The 13,049-nt window shown below is 49.7% G+C and overlaps 2 protein-coding genes across 2 annotated transcripts; both read right to left on the minus strand.

Annotated features, from left to right (window-relative positions):
* Positions 1-3,187: 3,187 nt before the first annotated feature.
* On the minus strand, positions 3,188-8,400 carry LOC135090997 (calcium-activated chloride channel regulator 4-like; the record flags this gene model as incomplete). Its single annotated transcript, XM_063988276.1, is given in 8 exon segments — positions 3,188-4,758; positions 4,957-5,095; positions 5,714-6,285; positions 6,475-6,778; positions 6,897-7,302; positions 7,304-7,713; positions 7,802-7,913; positions 8,135-8,400. Coding segments are annotated over 8 exon segments (2,955 nt in total), but the record flags the coding sequence as incomplete, so codon positions are not given.
* Positions 8,401-9,116: 716 nt separating this feature from the next.
* LOC135090998 (calcium-activated chloride channel regulator 1-like) lies at positions 9,117-10,567 on the minus strand. The gene is made up of 2 exons (XM_063988277.1): positions 10,037-10,567; positions 9,117-9,937 (listed from the first exon to the last, which is right to left on the minus strand). Exon 2 carries the CDS (start codon positions 9,908-9,910, stop codon positions 9,320-9,322), a length of 591 nt encoding a protein of 196 aa, XP_063844347.1. The 5' UTR covers positions 9,911-9,937; positions 10,037-10,567; the 3' UTR covers positions 9,117-9,319.
* Positions 10,568-13,049: the final 2,482 nt, after the last annotated feature.

Here is a 13,049-nt window from a genome sequence, read left to right on the forward strand (position 1 = left end):
GGCTTGTAACTGCAAGAGAGAGAGAGAGAGAGAGAGAGAGAGAGAGAGAGAGAGAGAGAGAGAGAGAGAGAGAGAGAGAGAGAGAGGGAGAGGGAGAACACAAGGGGGTAAATGAATATCCCTGAAGAACGTCGTGCCGAAAAGAGCACCATTAAAACATAAAACTTGTACATTTCCGCTCGAGTTTTGGCCGAATTTTCAGTCCCCCTTCTAAGGAAAAGTGTGAAAGGAAACGGCTCCTCTTTGTCATAGATTCCCCTTGTCATCGTCCTTTCCTTCTCTTCCTCCCTCCCTCCCTTTCTTATACCTCCCTCCCTACTCTCCTTCTTTTCTTTCTACCCTTTTCTTTCGCTGGCATTGACTTCCTTGTCTCCTTCATTCCGCTGGGTTTCTTTATATGCATGTTCTTCATCCTTTTATATCCTCTTCCTCCTCCTTTTCTTTCCTCTTCCTCTGTTCCTGATTGCAGATTCATTCTTATGCAACTTTTTTATAGTCTTACTCTGTCCTTCCCTTCACATGTGTCTGTATAATGAACTCTCTCTCTCTCTCTCTCTCTCTCTCTCTCTCTCTCTCTCTCTCTCTCTCTCTCTCTCTCTCTCTCTCTCTCTCTCTCTCTCTCTCTCTCTCTCTCTTTCTTATTTCCATTTCCTCTGCTGCTCCAACTACTCACCTCTCCTCCCTCTGGTCTCCCGTGCGTCCCCCGCGTCCCCCCAGCTGAGGTATTGTTCCCCCCTCGCCCTCCAGCTATTGTAAGGCCAAGCGGGTCTCTCTGCAGGAGGTTACGGGTCAACCTCGCTACCTTGGAACCTGGAAACGACAGCCTTTATATGTGCCTCTGTGTGTGTGTGTGTGTGTGTGTGTGTGTGTGTGTGTGTGGGAGTGTGTGAGTGTGTATGTGGGTGACTGTGTGTGTGCTGGTGAAAGGGGGATTCTGTGTGTGCGTGTGCGTGTGTGTGTGTGTGTGTGTGTGTGTGTGTGTGTGTGTGTGTGTGTGTGTGTGTGTGTGATCCCATGTGGCCGCTAATCCTTAATCCTGAATCTCATCGTATGTTTGGTAAAATCCCTTTATTTATCATCATCGCTAAAACCTCCGGACGGCGCAAGAGAGAGAGAGAGAGAGAGAGAGAGAGAGAGAGAGAGAGAGAGAGAGAGAGAGAGAGAGAGAGAGAGAGAGAGAGAGAGAGAGAGAAAGAAACATTAATAAATCAAGATGACAGAACATTAGAGAATTAATCCTCGCGTGACACAAGCCGAATACAAGTCGACAGCGAAACATAAACTCAGGATTTGACAGGATAAATTCATCTGTGGCCAGGTCAGTCCCCCCTCCCCCTCTTTCTTCCCCTCCCCACCACCCCCGTCAACACCTCTTTCCACTCCACGCCACTGGTCGGAGAGAAAAGGGCAGGGCGTGGAAGGGAAGGGTGGTAGGTGAGACTCGTCCAGCTCCCTTGATAGCATGAAAACGTCGATTTTCTCAGTGAACAGAGAGTGTAAATTTACGGTGTGTGTGTGTGTGTGTGTGTGTGTGTGTGTGTGTGTGTGTGTATGTGTGTGTGTTTGAAATCGCTCCTACAAATATCAGAATACAGAAAATATATGTTGTTCTCTTTTCTTTCTACTTTCAAGGGAGAACTAAATGAAATATATGCGTTTCATGTACACTCACTTGGCAATCTTTAATGACTAGTGCAAAACACAGTACAACGTCTATGGTATATGACACATTTCTGGTTCCTTAAGTTTCACAGTAAGAAAATATTATAATGCCCCCGTCGGAACACAAGACCGCGGCACAATTCTCAATCACACTGAAAAATCACATCGAACGCTGAAACAAACATTTTTTTTTTATATCACACATTAACACTACAGATGGTGGGAGATTAAGGGTTAGGGGGATCAGAGGTTAGGGGGTCAGAGGTCAGGGGGTGTTGTAGGGGATTTGGGGGGGGAGGTGCAGGAATTGTCTCTTATATATCTAAAGAATACTGAAATTATTTGTCTTAATAAAAGCAACAACGTTACTGTCTGCAAAATTGTGCTTATACGTGTAACAGAATGTCTCCGGAGAGGTTTAAAATATGTATATAAAAAAAAGTAAGGATTTAGGAGGCCTTGAATATATGTATGATCAATAATAATAATAATAATAATAATAATAATAATAATAATAATAATAATAATAATAACAATAATAATAACAATAATAAAACATGAGGCTGGATCGATCGGTCACTTCTTTCAAAATCACTTAAAAAAATAAAAAAAGTAAAAAAAAAATCCATTACAAATCCACCAATTCAGTGAGACAAGTAGACTCACACCCAGCGATTTAAAATACAGCCTTTTTTTTGTTAATCTCCACGGGATTAACAGGACACTAAGTAATCCTAGCTAAGCCTATGCACTAAATCCACAGGTGTGTGTAGGGAGGGGAAGAAGGGACTTGACATTTTCTCACTGTATAAATCCCTCACTTTCATTGTTGTTGCACGTTTTATATGTAGAGTAGTTATTATTTTAGTACCTGTTCGCTGCTGGAATAAGATGAAGCTTCCACAACATTGAAAAGCTGCAATAAACACCCTGTAACTGCCTTGACGTAGAGGTTTGTAGAGGTGTGAGTCGAGGTGGATAAAGTTCTCTGTGGCAAAAAAAGAAAGGCGTATTTGCTGTAATCTGAAGAAGGACGTAATGATAAAAGATAAGAGAGAATGAGAGAAAGACAGAGAGAGAGAGAGGGTAAGAATAAAGAGAGCGTAGAAAGTGCAAAGAGGGTGAAACGTAAAGATCCAGTGAAGAGACGAATCACGTGCAGTAAGAAATAAATAACCCAGGTAAAAGGAATAGCGTTGGTAAGTGCAAAGATAGATACGAAAAAGATTAAATGGAGAGTGAGGGAGAGAGGCAAGGAAAGATACTGGAAACAAAACTTAAAATAAATGGAAGAAATTGAACAGGGAGGCAAAAACAAACGGTAAAAGAGGGAAAGGTGAGGAAGAAAGGAGATGATACAAGAGAAAGGGATGAAGGAGAAAGGTGAGGCCTGTTTTTTCTCCTTTGCTGACCGCCGTGGTGGACGTGGACGTTAGACCTCGAAAATAAGATGATAAATTATGGAAGAAGATAAGGAAAATAGGAAAAGTGGAAGTTGCGTTGCAGAAAATAGAATGTAGATGATAAAAAAAAAAAAGGAAGCAAAGATTGATGTTTTTTTAATATTATTATTTCGAGAATTATAATTGTATGTGAGTAGGTAGATCAGGAGAAGTAAATGAGATGAATTGAAAGATAAAGAATACTAGAGAGGCTTGTCACACCAAGTTATTTACAAGTATCACATTAAACATTAAACCTCTACATTATTTTTGGAGTGTTGCTAGTTTATGATACATGAGCTATGATATGCGTTCTGTCAAACAAAAGACGATCATTAAAAAGATAATATGTAAAGTTGTTGAAACATAGCGGAATAGTTTATAGTTTGGTCCCTCGCATTCGTTCTCTTTACACTTCACTCGAAATAAAATGGTTTCATTCACTCGGCATTCAGTCGGAAAGCTGAAGTAACGGTTACAGGATAATGCAGGTGAGATCACGGTGCTCGGGAGGGTCGAGCCTCCACCTCAGGAGCCGCGGAGCGCGCCGACCCGCACACATCTCGCCGAGCCGAGGTCACTCACCGGCTGTGGCGAGAAAAAGTCTGATTGATCGGACTCATCCTCCAGAGTTCCTGGCGAGACTGCCGGAGCGGCCTCCTCGTCACGGGAGGCCGAAGTCGCAGCGGCACGCGCGGCCTCACCACGCAGCGTTCAACACAGTCGTTATGTTCACTTGAGGAAGAGTCTTGCGTGTTATTTTCAGAACAGCGAGTGTGAAGCCAGCGACGCACCAGCACAGAGAGGGCACACAGCGGACGTGCGCCTCACAGTGTACAGTATGGAGGAATTGAGCAGGGAGCACCACACGCCTCAGCCTCTTGGCACTGCTCGCCGCCCGAGGACAATTACACCTGGGTCACGTTCCGGCGCTTGCGGTCCGCCTGCTGCGGCATCGCCTGCATGGGGCCGGTGGCGGCTGGGCCGGTGGGCCCGGCAGGGGCGGCAGGGCGGGCGCGGGCCAGCAGGTGGCCGGTGAGCGGGTCGTCCCAGGCGGCGGCGTAGCTGGTGTAGTCCGGGCCTGGGGCGGTGCAGGAGCAGGGGTTCTCTTCGTGAGGGCACGGCAGGTAGACTGGGGGCTCACTGCCTGTAGGCACCGGGCGGTAGTCTGTCACCGTCACGTCAGGAAAGGGGGCATGGAGGGGGGCGCCGTCCACCTGGTAGGTCACTTGATTCTCATCGGGGGCCCCGCTGTGGATGGACAGTCGACGCTCGTGTTCCTGTAGGAGGGTGGTGGCTCCCCATGACTGGACGGGAGAGAGCGGGCGGCCGTCCCTGGCCGTCTCGGGCGCGTCCTTCACCACGCTGTCCAGGGACTCGTGGCTGCCGCCGCCGCGCTCATCGCCACACAGCGACCCGGACTTCACCAGCACATTACCGCCGCTGCTGCCATTCCCCTGCACCTTTTCGGCGTCCTTTTCACGCTGCTGCTTCCTCCGCCTGGTGGTGTGGCAGTAACAGTAGGAGGCGAGCACCGCCACCACTATCAGGAAGCCTCCAATGCTCCCCAGAATGACTGCCACATCCTCCAGCTGCAGGTCCGCCATGCCCACCGGCCTGCCAGACCCGAGCTCCGAGGGCATGGTGTAGTTGCCTGCAGGGAGGAAGAAAGTCTTCATTAGCAGGGCTGCGGGGCCAAGTCTCCTCGCCATCTCCTCGTCGGGAGTCTTGCATATGGATGCGTCTTTGTGAAGATAATGACATTGGAATGCTATCAGTGGAATTAGTCGACGAGACCTCATTTCCAAGTGAAATTAGAGTAAAGCAGCATGAACAGTAGACGACACCTTACCCGAGGTGGTGAGAGCCGGCTGAGTCCTGGTGGTGATCTCGTAGGTGGTGGGAGGGCGTGGTACCCAAAGGGCTGCGATGTTCCCAACACCGCCCACATTTCCTGCCTCGTCCACCGCCCGTAGACTGATGTACCAGAGCTGTTGCCCACCGAGGACAAGACCAATTATTTTCTGCCGCTCAGCACACCTTCCCTAAACTACTGACACACTTTTCTAGCTAAAACTACTCACGCGCCTTAGTAATGACACTGAGGCTGCGCCGGTCTCTCTGAAAGGCCTTTCCCACATGAGTACAACAGCGAGATTCAAAGACAGATTAGATTTACTTTACAGTATTAAGCAAAAATACTGTGTGTGTGAAATGGTTTGCCTGAAAGCTGGAATTCTTATATTTTCAGCAATCTCTCTAAAGCATAACAGACAGGCAAGGAAATATATCCTGAATGAGCTGAACTTAAAATTTAATATTCCGATTCAAACTGCCGTCGTTATAAATAAGACAAAACTGAATGCAGAAAATGAAATTCAAGTATGAGTGGATGAGGAAATTATGTCCCTGTTAGTACTTGCCATTGTAGATGCTGGAAAGTTCGAACTAGCTGTGTATAGAAGATAATACTATTCATATATGCATGCTCACTCATCTGGCAAATAGCAAGTATCAGCAAGGCGGTGATACGCGAAACTTGACGTCAAGGAAGAGCAAAGAATATAAAGCAGCACCTGCGGCCCACACAGGTGAGGCGCGGCACTCACCTCCTCATATCTGACGAAGTGCAGGTTAGTGGTGTGCAGCGCGCCTGCGGGCAGTGGCTTCGGTAGGCCCGTCAGGTGATCCCCTTGGAAAGCTCTCGCCTCGCGCCACAGGGGAGCCACCACCGCCTCGTAGTGGTGAGAACGGTCCACGTCCCAGTCATCCCCAGGGGCGGTCCAGCGCAGTGTAATCTCGTGCACTGTGTCGTTGACCTCGACGCGTAGGTCGAGGATGCGAGAGGGCGGCGTCACGTCGCGAGAGGGTGAGGGAGACACCACCTCCAGCACCCCCCACGTCACGTGCCGCAGGAAAGGCGCGGCGCGGCGAGTGTGTACATGAGACAAGCTGTAGCCGCAGCACGTCTGGTCGCTGCTCCAGGTGTCGTAGCCGTGCTGGTAGTAGTGCGGCAGGTGTGAGGCGGGCACCTTGTGATGGCGGGTCGGCGGCCCCTTAGCCACTACCGCCAGGCCGCTGTTGTAGTCCACGTCGGCTGTCAGCAGGTAGCGACCCGGGTTGCCCTGGAGCGGAGGCAGGTAGCGGGAGTAGATGCCATCGCCACGGGTGATGTCCGGGTCTGGTGAGCGACACAACAAACATCCTGTCACCCAACGCACAACAGCACACACACACACACACACACACACACACACACACACACACACACACACACACACACACACACACACACACACACACACACACACATACACTTCTCTCACACCTCCACGTAAAGCCTGCAGTAAAGAGAAAACCTGCCACTCACCACCAATGCCGTTGTCCCAAAGGTCGAGGTAGATGGGTCGGTAGTTGCTGCCTGTGGTGTTGGTGCCGAGGCGCTGCAGCTTGGCCACCACGCGGGCCTTCATGACCGGCGCCACGCCCATCTTCACCTCAGCGTACAGCCTCACGGGCGAGGATGGGTCCGAGGAATTGATAGTGCGCGAGCCTGAGCTGGTCCAGAGGCGCACGTTGAGGCCCGAGGAGGAGTTACGCTTGGCGGTGACCTGCACGTACAGCCCCTGGTGGGAGTCAGCACGGTTCTCCACGCTGTACGCCCACAAACCACGCTGCTCACAAAAATTAACCTTGTTAGCCATTATTCCTGAACAACTCAACAGTAATGCAGTGATTACTTTCAAATCTCGACAGGCTTTTGACTTACCGCGCCTGGAAGCCCACACTCACCTCAGCCTTCTCCAAGTTGACGAAGATCATGTTCACATCACCATCCTCTTCCTGCACATTGACTGAGGCGATCATGTGGCCTGAGGGCGCCGTCAGCTGAATAATGTTACCCACATGGTTGAGGTCGTAGTAATAGACGGAAAAACGAGCGTCGGGTCCCAGCGAAGAGTCCAGGGCGAAAGAGCCGTCAGACATGGAAGCAATGCCGCCGGGGTAGTCTGCGCTGTGGACAAGCACCGTGGAGCTTGAAGATGGCGGGGCGTTACGCTGCACAGCGGCCAGCAAGGCGTCCATCAGGGCCACCATCATCTTCACCTTTGAGTCGTTGCCAACGCCCTCGTCCATTACCGTGTGGAGCGTGCCGTGCGTCGCCTCCACGAGGGGCTCCAGACCATGGGATGCCGAGGGCGGCACCGCGTCGCTCCGTTAGAGGGTACAGCACAACCTCGATCCTCAAGTTCCGCTGCGCTGCTAAAGTAATCATCTCGTCCACTTCCCGGCGTGGCGCGGGGCCCGAACCCGTGGTGACGAGGATAATCGTGGCACCGTTGGCACCCTTGTTGTCCTCATCCAGTACGCGCACCGCCTCCTGCAGGCCGCACAGGAGACATTTCTGGCTCTCGGGCACTGTGGACGGGTTGCGGGGGAGGGAGGATCCCACCCGCTGTCTCATGTCAGAGTCTTCACTCTCGATGTAAGTGAGCGGCGCCACGGTGCTGGCCACTGAGCGGAAGGTGACCACGCCGATGTGTGCCCCGTCTGGAACGTCGTACACCACCACACGGCGCATCGCCTTCCTGAGAAACTCCCACCGCCGCTGTGGAACACAACACAAGGGTTAAAACACACATTCATGCCGTCTTATGGCAGTGGTGAAAGCGAGGCGAGGAATAACGAAATCTTACCTGCAGGTTCATGGTGGCGGTGTCCTCGATGACCAACACAAAGCGCGGGTTGGCCTGCTGCACGAACCTCAGGATGGGCTCCAGGCCGCGGCTCCCATTGCTGACTGGATTCCTGGTGAGGGAGGACGGGAGGCAATGTTAAACCAAGGCAGCGATGATTGGCTCTAATACCATAACATTTACAAAGAAACTCATCCACTACTGCCATCTCTGAAGTTGACTTAACAGCGAGGAAACGTAACTATAAAATGTTCAAGTAAGCGAAACATCTGTATTGCAGCAAGTAATAAAGAACCAACAGCTACAAGAACCCGAAACACCTCCTGCTCTCACCTCCCGCCGGCGAAGTCACTGGTCTGCTGGATGATCTCCCAGGCGGAGCGCCCCCCGCACTGGGCGTTGTGCTTGGTGGGCGCGATGCGGTTGTGCGTCTTGTCATATACAGAATAGACGAAATCTGTGTGAGGAAATAACACTTCAAGTCGCAAGGGGCAGAAGAGAGATGGGGCCAAAATAGTGGCGCTCTTTAACACATGAAAAGAAAGAGTGGAGGCGAGAGAGAGAAGGAGAAAAAAAAAAAAAAGATTAAACAAATCGCTTCATTTTACGGAACACTTTTACATCTTTTTATCCTGCAATCTGACGTGAAATAGTGAGTCATGCTGAATGAAGAACACTGATACGATCATTAGAGAGAGAGAGATGAGAGAGAGAGAGAGAGAGAGAGGGAGAGAGAGAGAGAGAGAGAGGAGAGAGGGAGAGAGGAGAGAGAGAGAGAGAGAGAGAGAGAGTAGGAAAAAAATAGAGGAATTCTCGTCTTAATCCCTCAGTTGGTCGGAATGAGAGGTTATAATGACCAACAGTCGGTCTTCGTCGGATAGACTGTCTGGCGAGCGCTTGTGTCAGCGTCTCTGGTGACGTGAATTAATTGAGCCTCGCTTGGCTGCCCTTCATTAGTGCTTATTCACTCATGGAACGAGACGACGGTATTGATATGTTCCGCGGCGGGATGATGAAGGGGGGGAGGGACGATGATGAGGAGGGGATAAGAGGAGAGGAGCCAGATGGGTGGGGCTGGGAGGGACTTGGGCTGCCGTGAGTATTGAATAAGGACAAGGGAGGACGAAGATATATGAGTTGGGGAAGAAAGGCATTTTAGACAACACAGAGATTGATATGTTGGCCTAATGCTTCCTCTCCAATAATTAAAAAGTGAATGCTTAGGTTACAGAACGGAAGATTACTACAGCAGATGTAAGGTTAGTGTGAGTAGGCTTTTACCAGCTGATAGTTTCACATTAAGATACTGAGGCTCGGAATATAAGATAGAAAATGTTGATACTGGTATTTCTCCATGTTTAGACAGGGAAGGAAGTCACGGTGTCTGTTTTTCCTTCTTTCCCCTCTTCTTTCCAAACTTTTCCTGCTTTTCTTCCCTCTCCCTTGAATGCGGGCCTTGAGGGGAAGAATTTGAAACTTTTTGCACATTCTGTCCCGAGTGGTAGTCACGGAACCTTTTTACCCTGCCCGGAAGCTCTTTGCCAAACTTTCTTTATATAAGCCAATAATGAAACTCACGGTGGGGAGCTCCGGGAAGGAAAGGAGCGAGGAGCTGAGATGGTTGTTGCTGTAGGGCTGCGGCGAGAAGGTGCACCCGGGCTGGGACGGGTCGCAGGTGTCGCCCTTCACCACGCCGTCGGAGCAGCTGGTGGCGGCGAACTGGTGGGTGTTGGGGTCGCGGAAGGTGGGCGGGTAAAGCGGGTCGTTGGCGTGGCCGCGCTCGTCGAACACACCCCACCGGAACTTGGCCCACTCAGCGAGCAGCAGACGTGCCGAGTGGGCGTAAGAGTCATTGCTGGCCGCCCTCAGGAGATCCCCGCCCATCTGGATAAAGTCCCCTTGGCGGCCGCAGCCCTGCGTCTGTTGCGTCCAGGGTCTGTCACCGAAGACTGGATGGGAAGTTGTGATACGGATGTGGCCTTCCTCGGGTGCCGAGGAGGCCGGGAGGAGATTCTTGAGGGAGCAGCCGAGGGCGTCTGTCCTCCAGACACGCGGCAGCGCCACCGTCACTTGTCTTATCGACGCTCGGCCGCCCGTAGCAGACCACATCTGGCTAGACAGCTCCCTCAGGACGCTCTGTAAGGAAGAAAGAAGAGAAGCAATGAAGTCCCTTGTGTGGAAAGAAATGCCCGGCGACGCCCACCCTTAGCCTTAGATGCTCCCGATACAGTGTACCTGAAAAGAGATCTCACAGGGGCGCCCGTCAGGTCGTCGCCGCGTCCCATAGAGGGACAAGGATCTCAGACGTCGCCGCCGACGTTAGTTGCCGCCTGAGCCGCGTGCCATATTGAGGCTCATCGGAAAACAAATGACAAATGAAGAACAATAGGGTAGGAGTGGCCGCCGCTTGGCGACCATTGTGTCCGCACTGCGGCTCTGGGAGACGCCTTTTGTGGCGTGGACAAAGCCAGGAATAATGTCACCGGAGGCGGGTACGTTGTCAGACTAAAACGGACCTCCTGTCGGGGCGGCGGAAGGTTGTCTTCCACCAGTCAGCATCCATGGGTATAAGATCTCGTAGGTTGGGTCTTGCTAACTAATTAGCAGACACAAGTGTGTTGAAATACAACTCGACAGAACTTCTATTAGATTATGGTAATGAGGGAGGCCGCCGGTTATGTGGGGACGAGGATCACCGATGACTTGAATGTAAAAGTAAAGGCGAGAGACGCTAGTGGTGGAAGTGGAGGAGGGGAAGGAGAGGGTGGAGGGAGGGGCGGCCTCAGGCTGTCCATTGCTAGGCCACGGAGTTACACTGACCGAGACACAAAGTTAGAATTACTGTAACAATATAAAGCAAACTATATAATAAATGTCAATATTTTCTTTGATAATAATAACAATAATAATAATAATAATAATAATAATAATAATAATAATAGTAGTAGTAGTAGTAGTAGTAGTAGTAGTAGTAGTAGTAATAGTAGTAGTAGTAGTAGTAGTAACAACAATTTGATATAGCCTCACACCATCACCGAGACACACGAGACAACAAGAGAGAGCAAGTTGATGCGCCACCTAATTCTTGGTCCCATGAGGGTATGAGAAGCAGGAACTTTACATCCCACTGACCCGTAACAACGTAAACAAAGAAGGCATCCACCCCTTTGATGAGGCCCAATGTATACGAGGAGGAGGAGGAGGAGAAGGAGGAGGAGGAGGAGGAGGAGGAGGAGGAGGAGGAGGAGGAGGACGATGTGTATGACAAGAAGATGAACGATGAAGAGTATCCAGAGAGAGAGAGAGAGAGAGAGAGAGAGAGAGAGAGGGGGGGGGATATGCAGGATTAAGTAAAGGATAAGAAGCGCCACAACGTGTTCCATTAAGGTGCCATGAATAAATGTGAAGAATGAATTATGTATCGCGCATCCATGCCAGGTATAATCGGCGTCTTGGTTTGCATGGACGGCGAGGTGCTGGAATGCAGATCAGTCTTGTGTTTGGACCGCGACGGGGACCAAAGAGAGAGAGAGAGAGAGAGAGAGAGAGAGAGAGAGTGGGGTGGGGGTTGGTGGGAAGCCAGATAGAATACTATATCCTAATTAATAAACTAACAATATAAATAACAAAAATGGGAAACGTTAAAGAAGTTTAAAGAAAATGGAAATCCTCCTTTAATCATCTACACGCACGACAGTAATAAATAACTCTCAGAATAGACTCTTCCGCCATGCCTAGAGAGAGAGAGAGAGAGAGAGAGAGAGAGGGCCTGGTGGACTTCTCAGAACCTCTCCAGTTGCCTCTCCCCACTGCAGGAGTCTTGGCAGTAACAAGATTTACTCTCCCGACCTCCTCTGGCCCCGCTCTGGGTACCAAGGTCCAATGCAGTTAGAGAGAGAGAGAGAGAGAGAGAGAGAGAGAGAGAGAGAGAGAGAGAGAGAGAGAGAGAGAGAGAGAGAGAGAGAGAGAGAGAGAGAGAGAGAGAGAGAGAGAGAGAGAGAGAGAATAAAAGAAGAAGGAAGAAAGTTAAATAAGAAAGAAAAAAATCCTGAGGGAGAAAATTGTAAAAGATGTTGAATGAAAACGTAGGGATAAATGTAAAGAGAGAGAGAGAGAGAGAGAGAGAGAGAGAGAGAGAGAGAGAGAGAGAGAGAGAGAGAGAGAGAGAGAGAGAGAGAGACTGACTGACTTACTGAATCGACCTCATGTTATATATTTCTTGGTTTGTACAACATCTGCCATTCCTTGTGTGTCTGTCTGTCTGTCTGTATATCTGTCCATCTGTCGGTCTGTCCATTTGCACCTCCGTGACCAATATTTATTCACACTTTCTCTCCTCTCTTGTATATTTCCCTTCTGATGTCCTCAATACTCTCTCTCTCTCTCTCTCTCTCTCTCTCTCTCTCTCTCTCTCTCTCTCTCTCTGAGACATGTCAATCATCCATTTCTCTTCCCTTTTGACTCCGAAATATGCCTCTTAATAAAATCTCCTCTTTTATCCCTTAATTCTTGCAGGCCTTTTACAGATAAGCCTATACAGCTATCAGACATCAGTAGGCCTACCTTGTGTGCCCGTGCTTCCCCTTATCAGGCTGAGGGAGAGGAAGATGACAAAGGAAGGCAGGGAGGAAAGACTAGAAAGGTTGAAGGAAGTGAAGGATGATGGATGAGAAGGAGGAAAGTAAAAGAGCGTTGGATAGAAAGAGAAACTTAGCAAGAAAATGAAAAAGGGAAAGAGAAAAAAATGTAGATGAAGGAAAATGAAGGAAGCAAAAAGAAGAGAAAAAAAGTGTTCAAGATGAATATAGATAATGAAAGATGAGTGACAGGGAGAAAAGAAGAAGCGGGGATGAAGGAAAATGGAGGAGAGGAGAAGGATGGAAGGAGGGAAGGTTTAGTGAGAGAGATAATGGAAGAGTGATGCGAGATTCTGGACTGAGATGGCGTACGTACGTGGCAAGACGGGATGAGGGAATGAGAGGGGCGGGTGGGGTACGTACGGTGTGAAAAATGACCCTGAAAACTTAATGAGGCGTTCGGTTAGAGATGACGGACTCTCTCTCCCTCTTTCTCTCTCTCTCTCTCTCTCTCTCTCTCTCTCTCTCTCTCTCTCTCTCTCTCTCTCTCTCTCTCTCTCAGCAATCTTTCACCATCACTCACCGGCTACTTCACCTTCTATGTCATTAATTATGCTGCGCCGACACCTGGAAGTTACCTGTGGCGCTTCCAAATACCTGACTCCCATCCT

This window comes from Scylla paramamosain, chromosome 36 (assembly GCF_035594125.1).
Source record: "Scylla paramamosain isolate STU-SP2022 chromosome 36, ASM3559412v1, whole genome shotgun sequence".
Classification (NCBI taxonomy): Eukaryota; Metazoa; Arthropoda; class Malacostraca; order Decapoda; family Portunidae; genus Scylla; species Scylla paramamosain.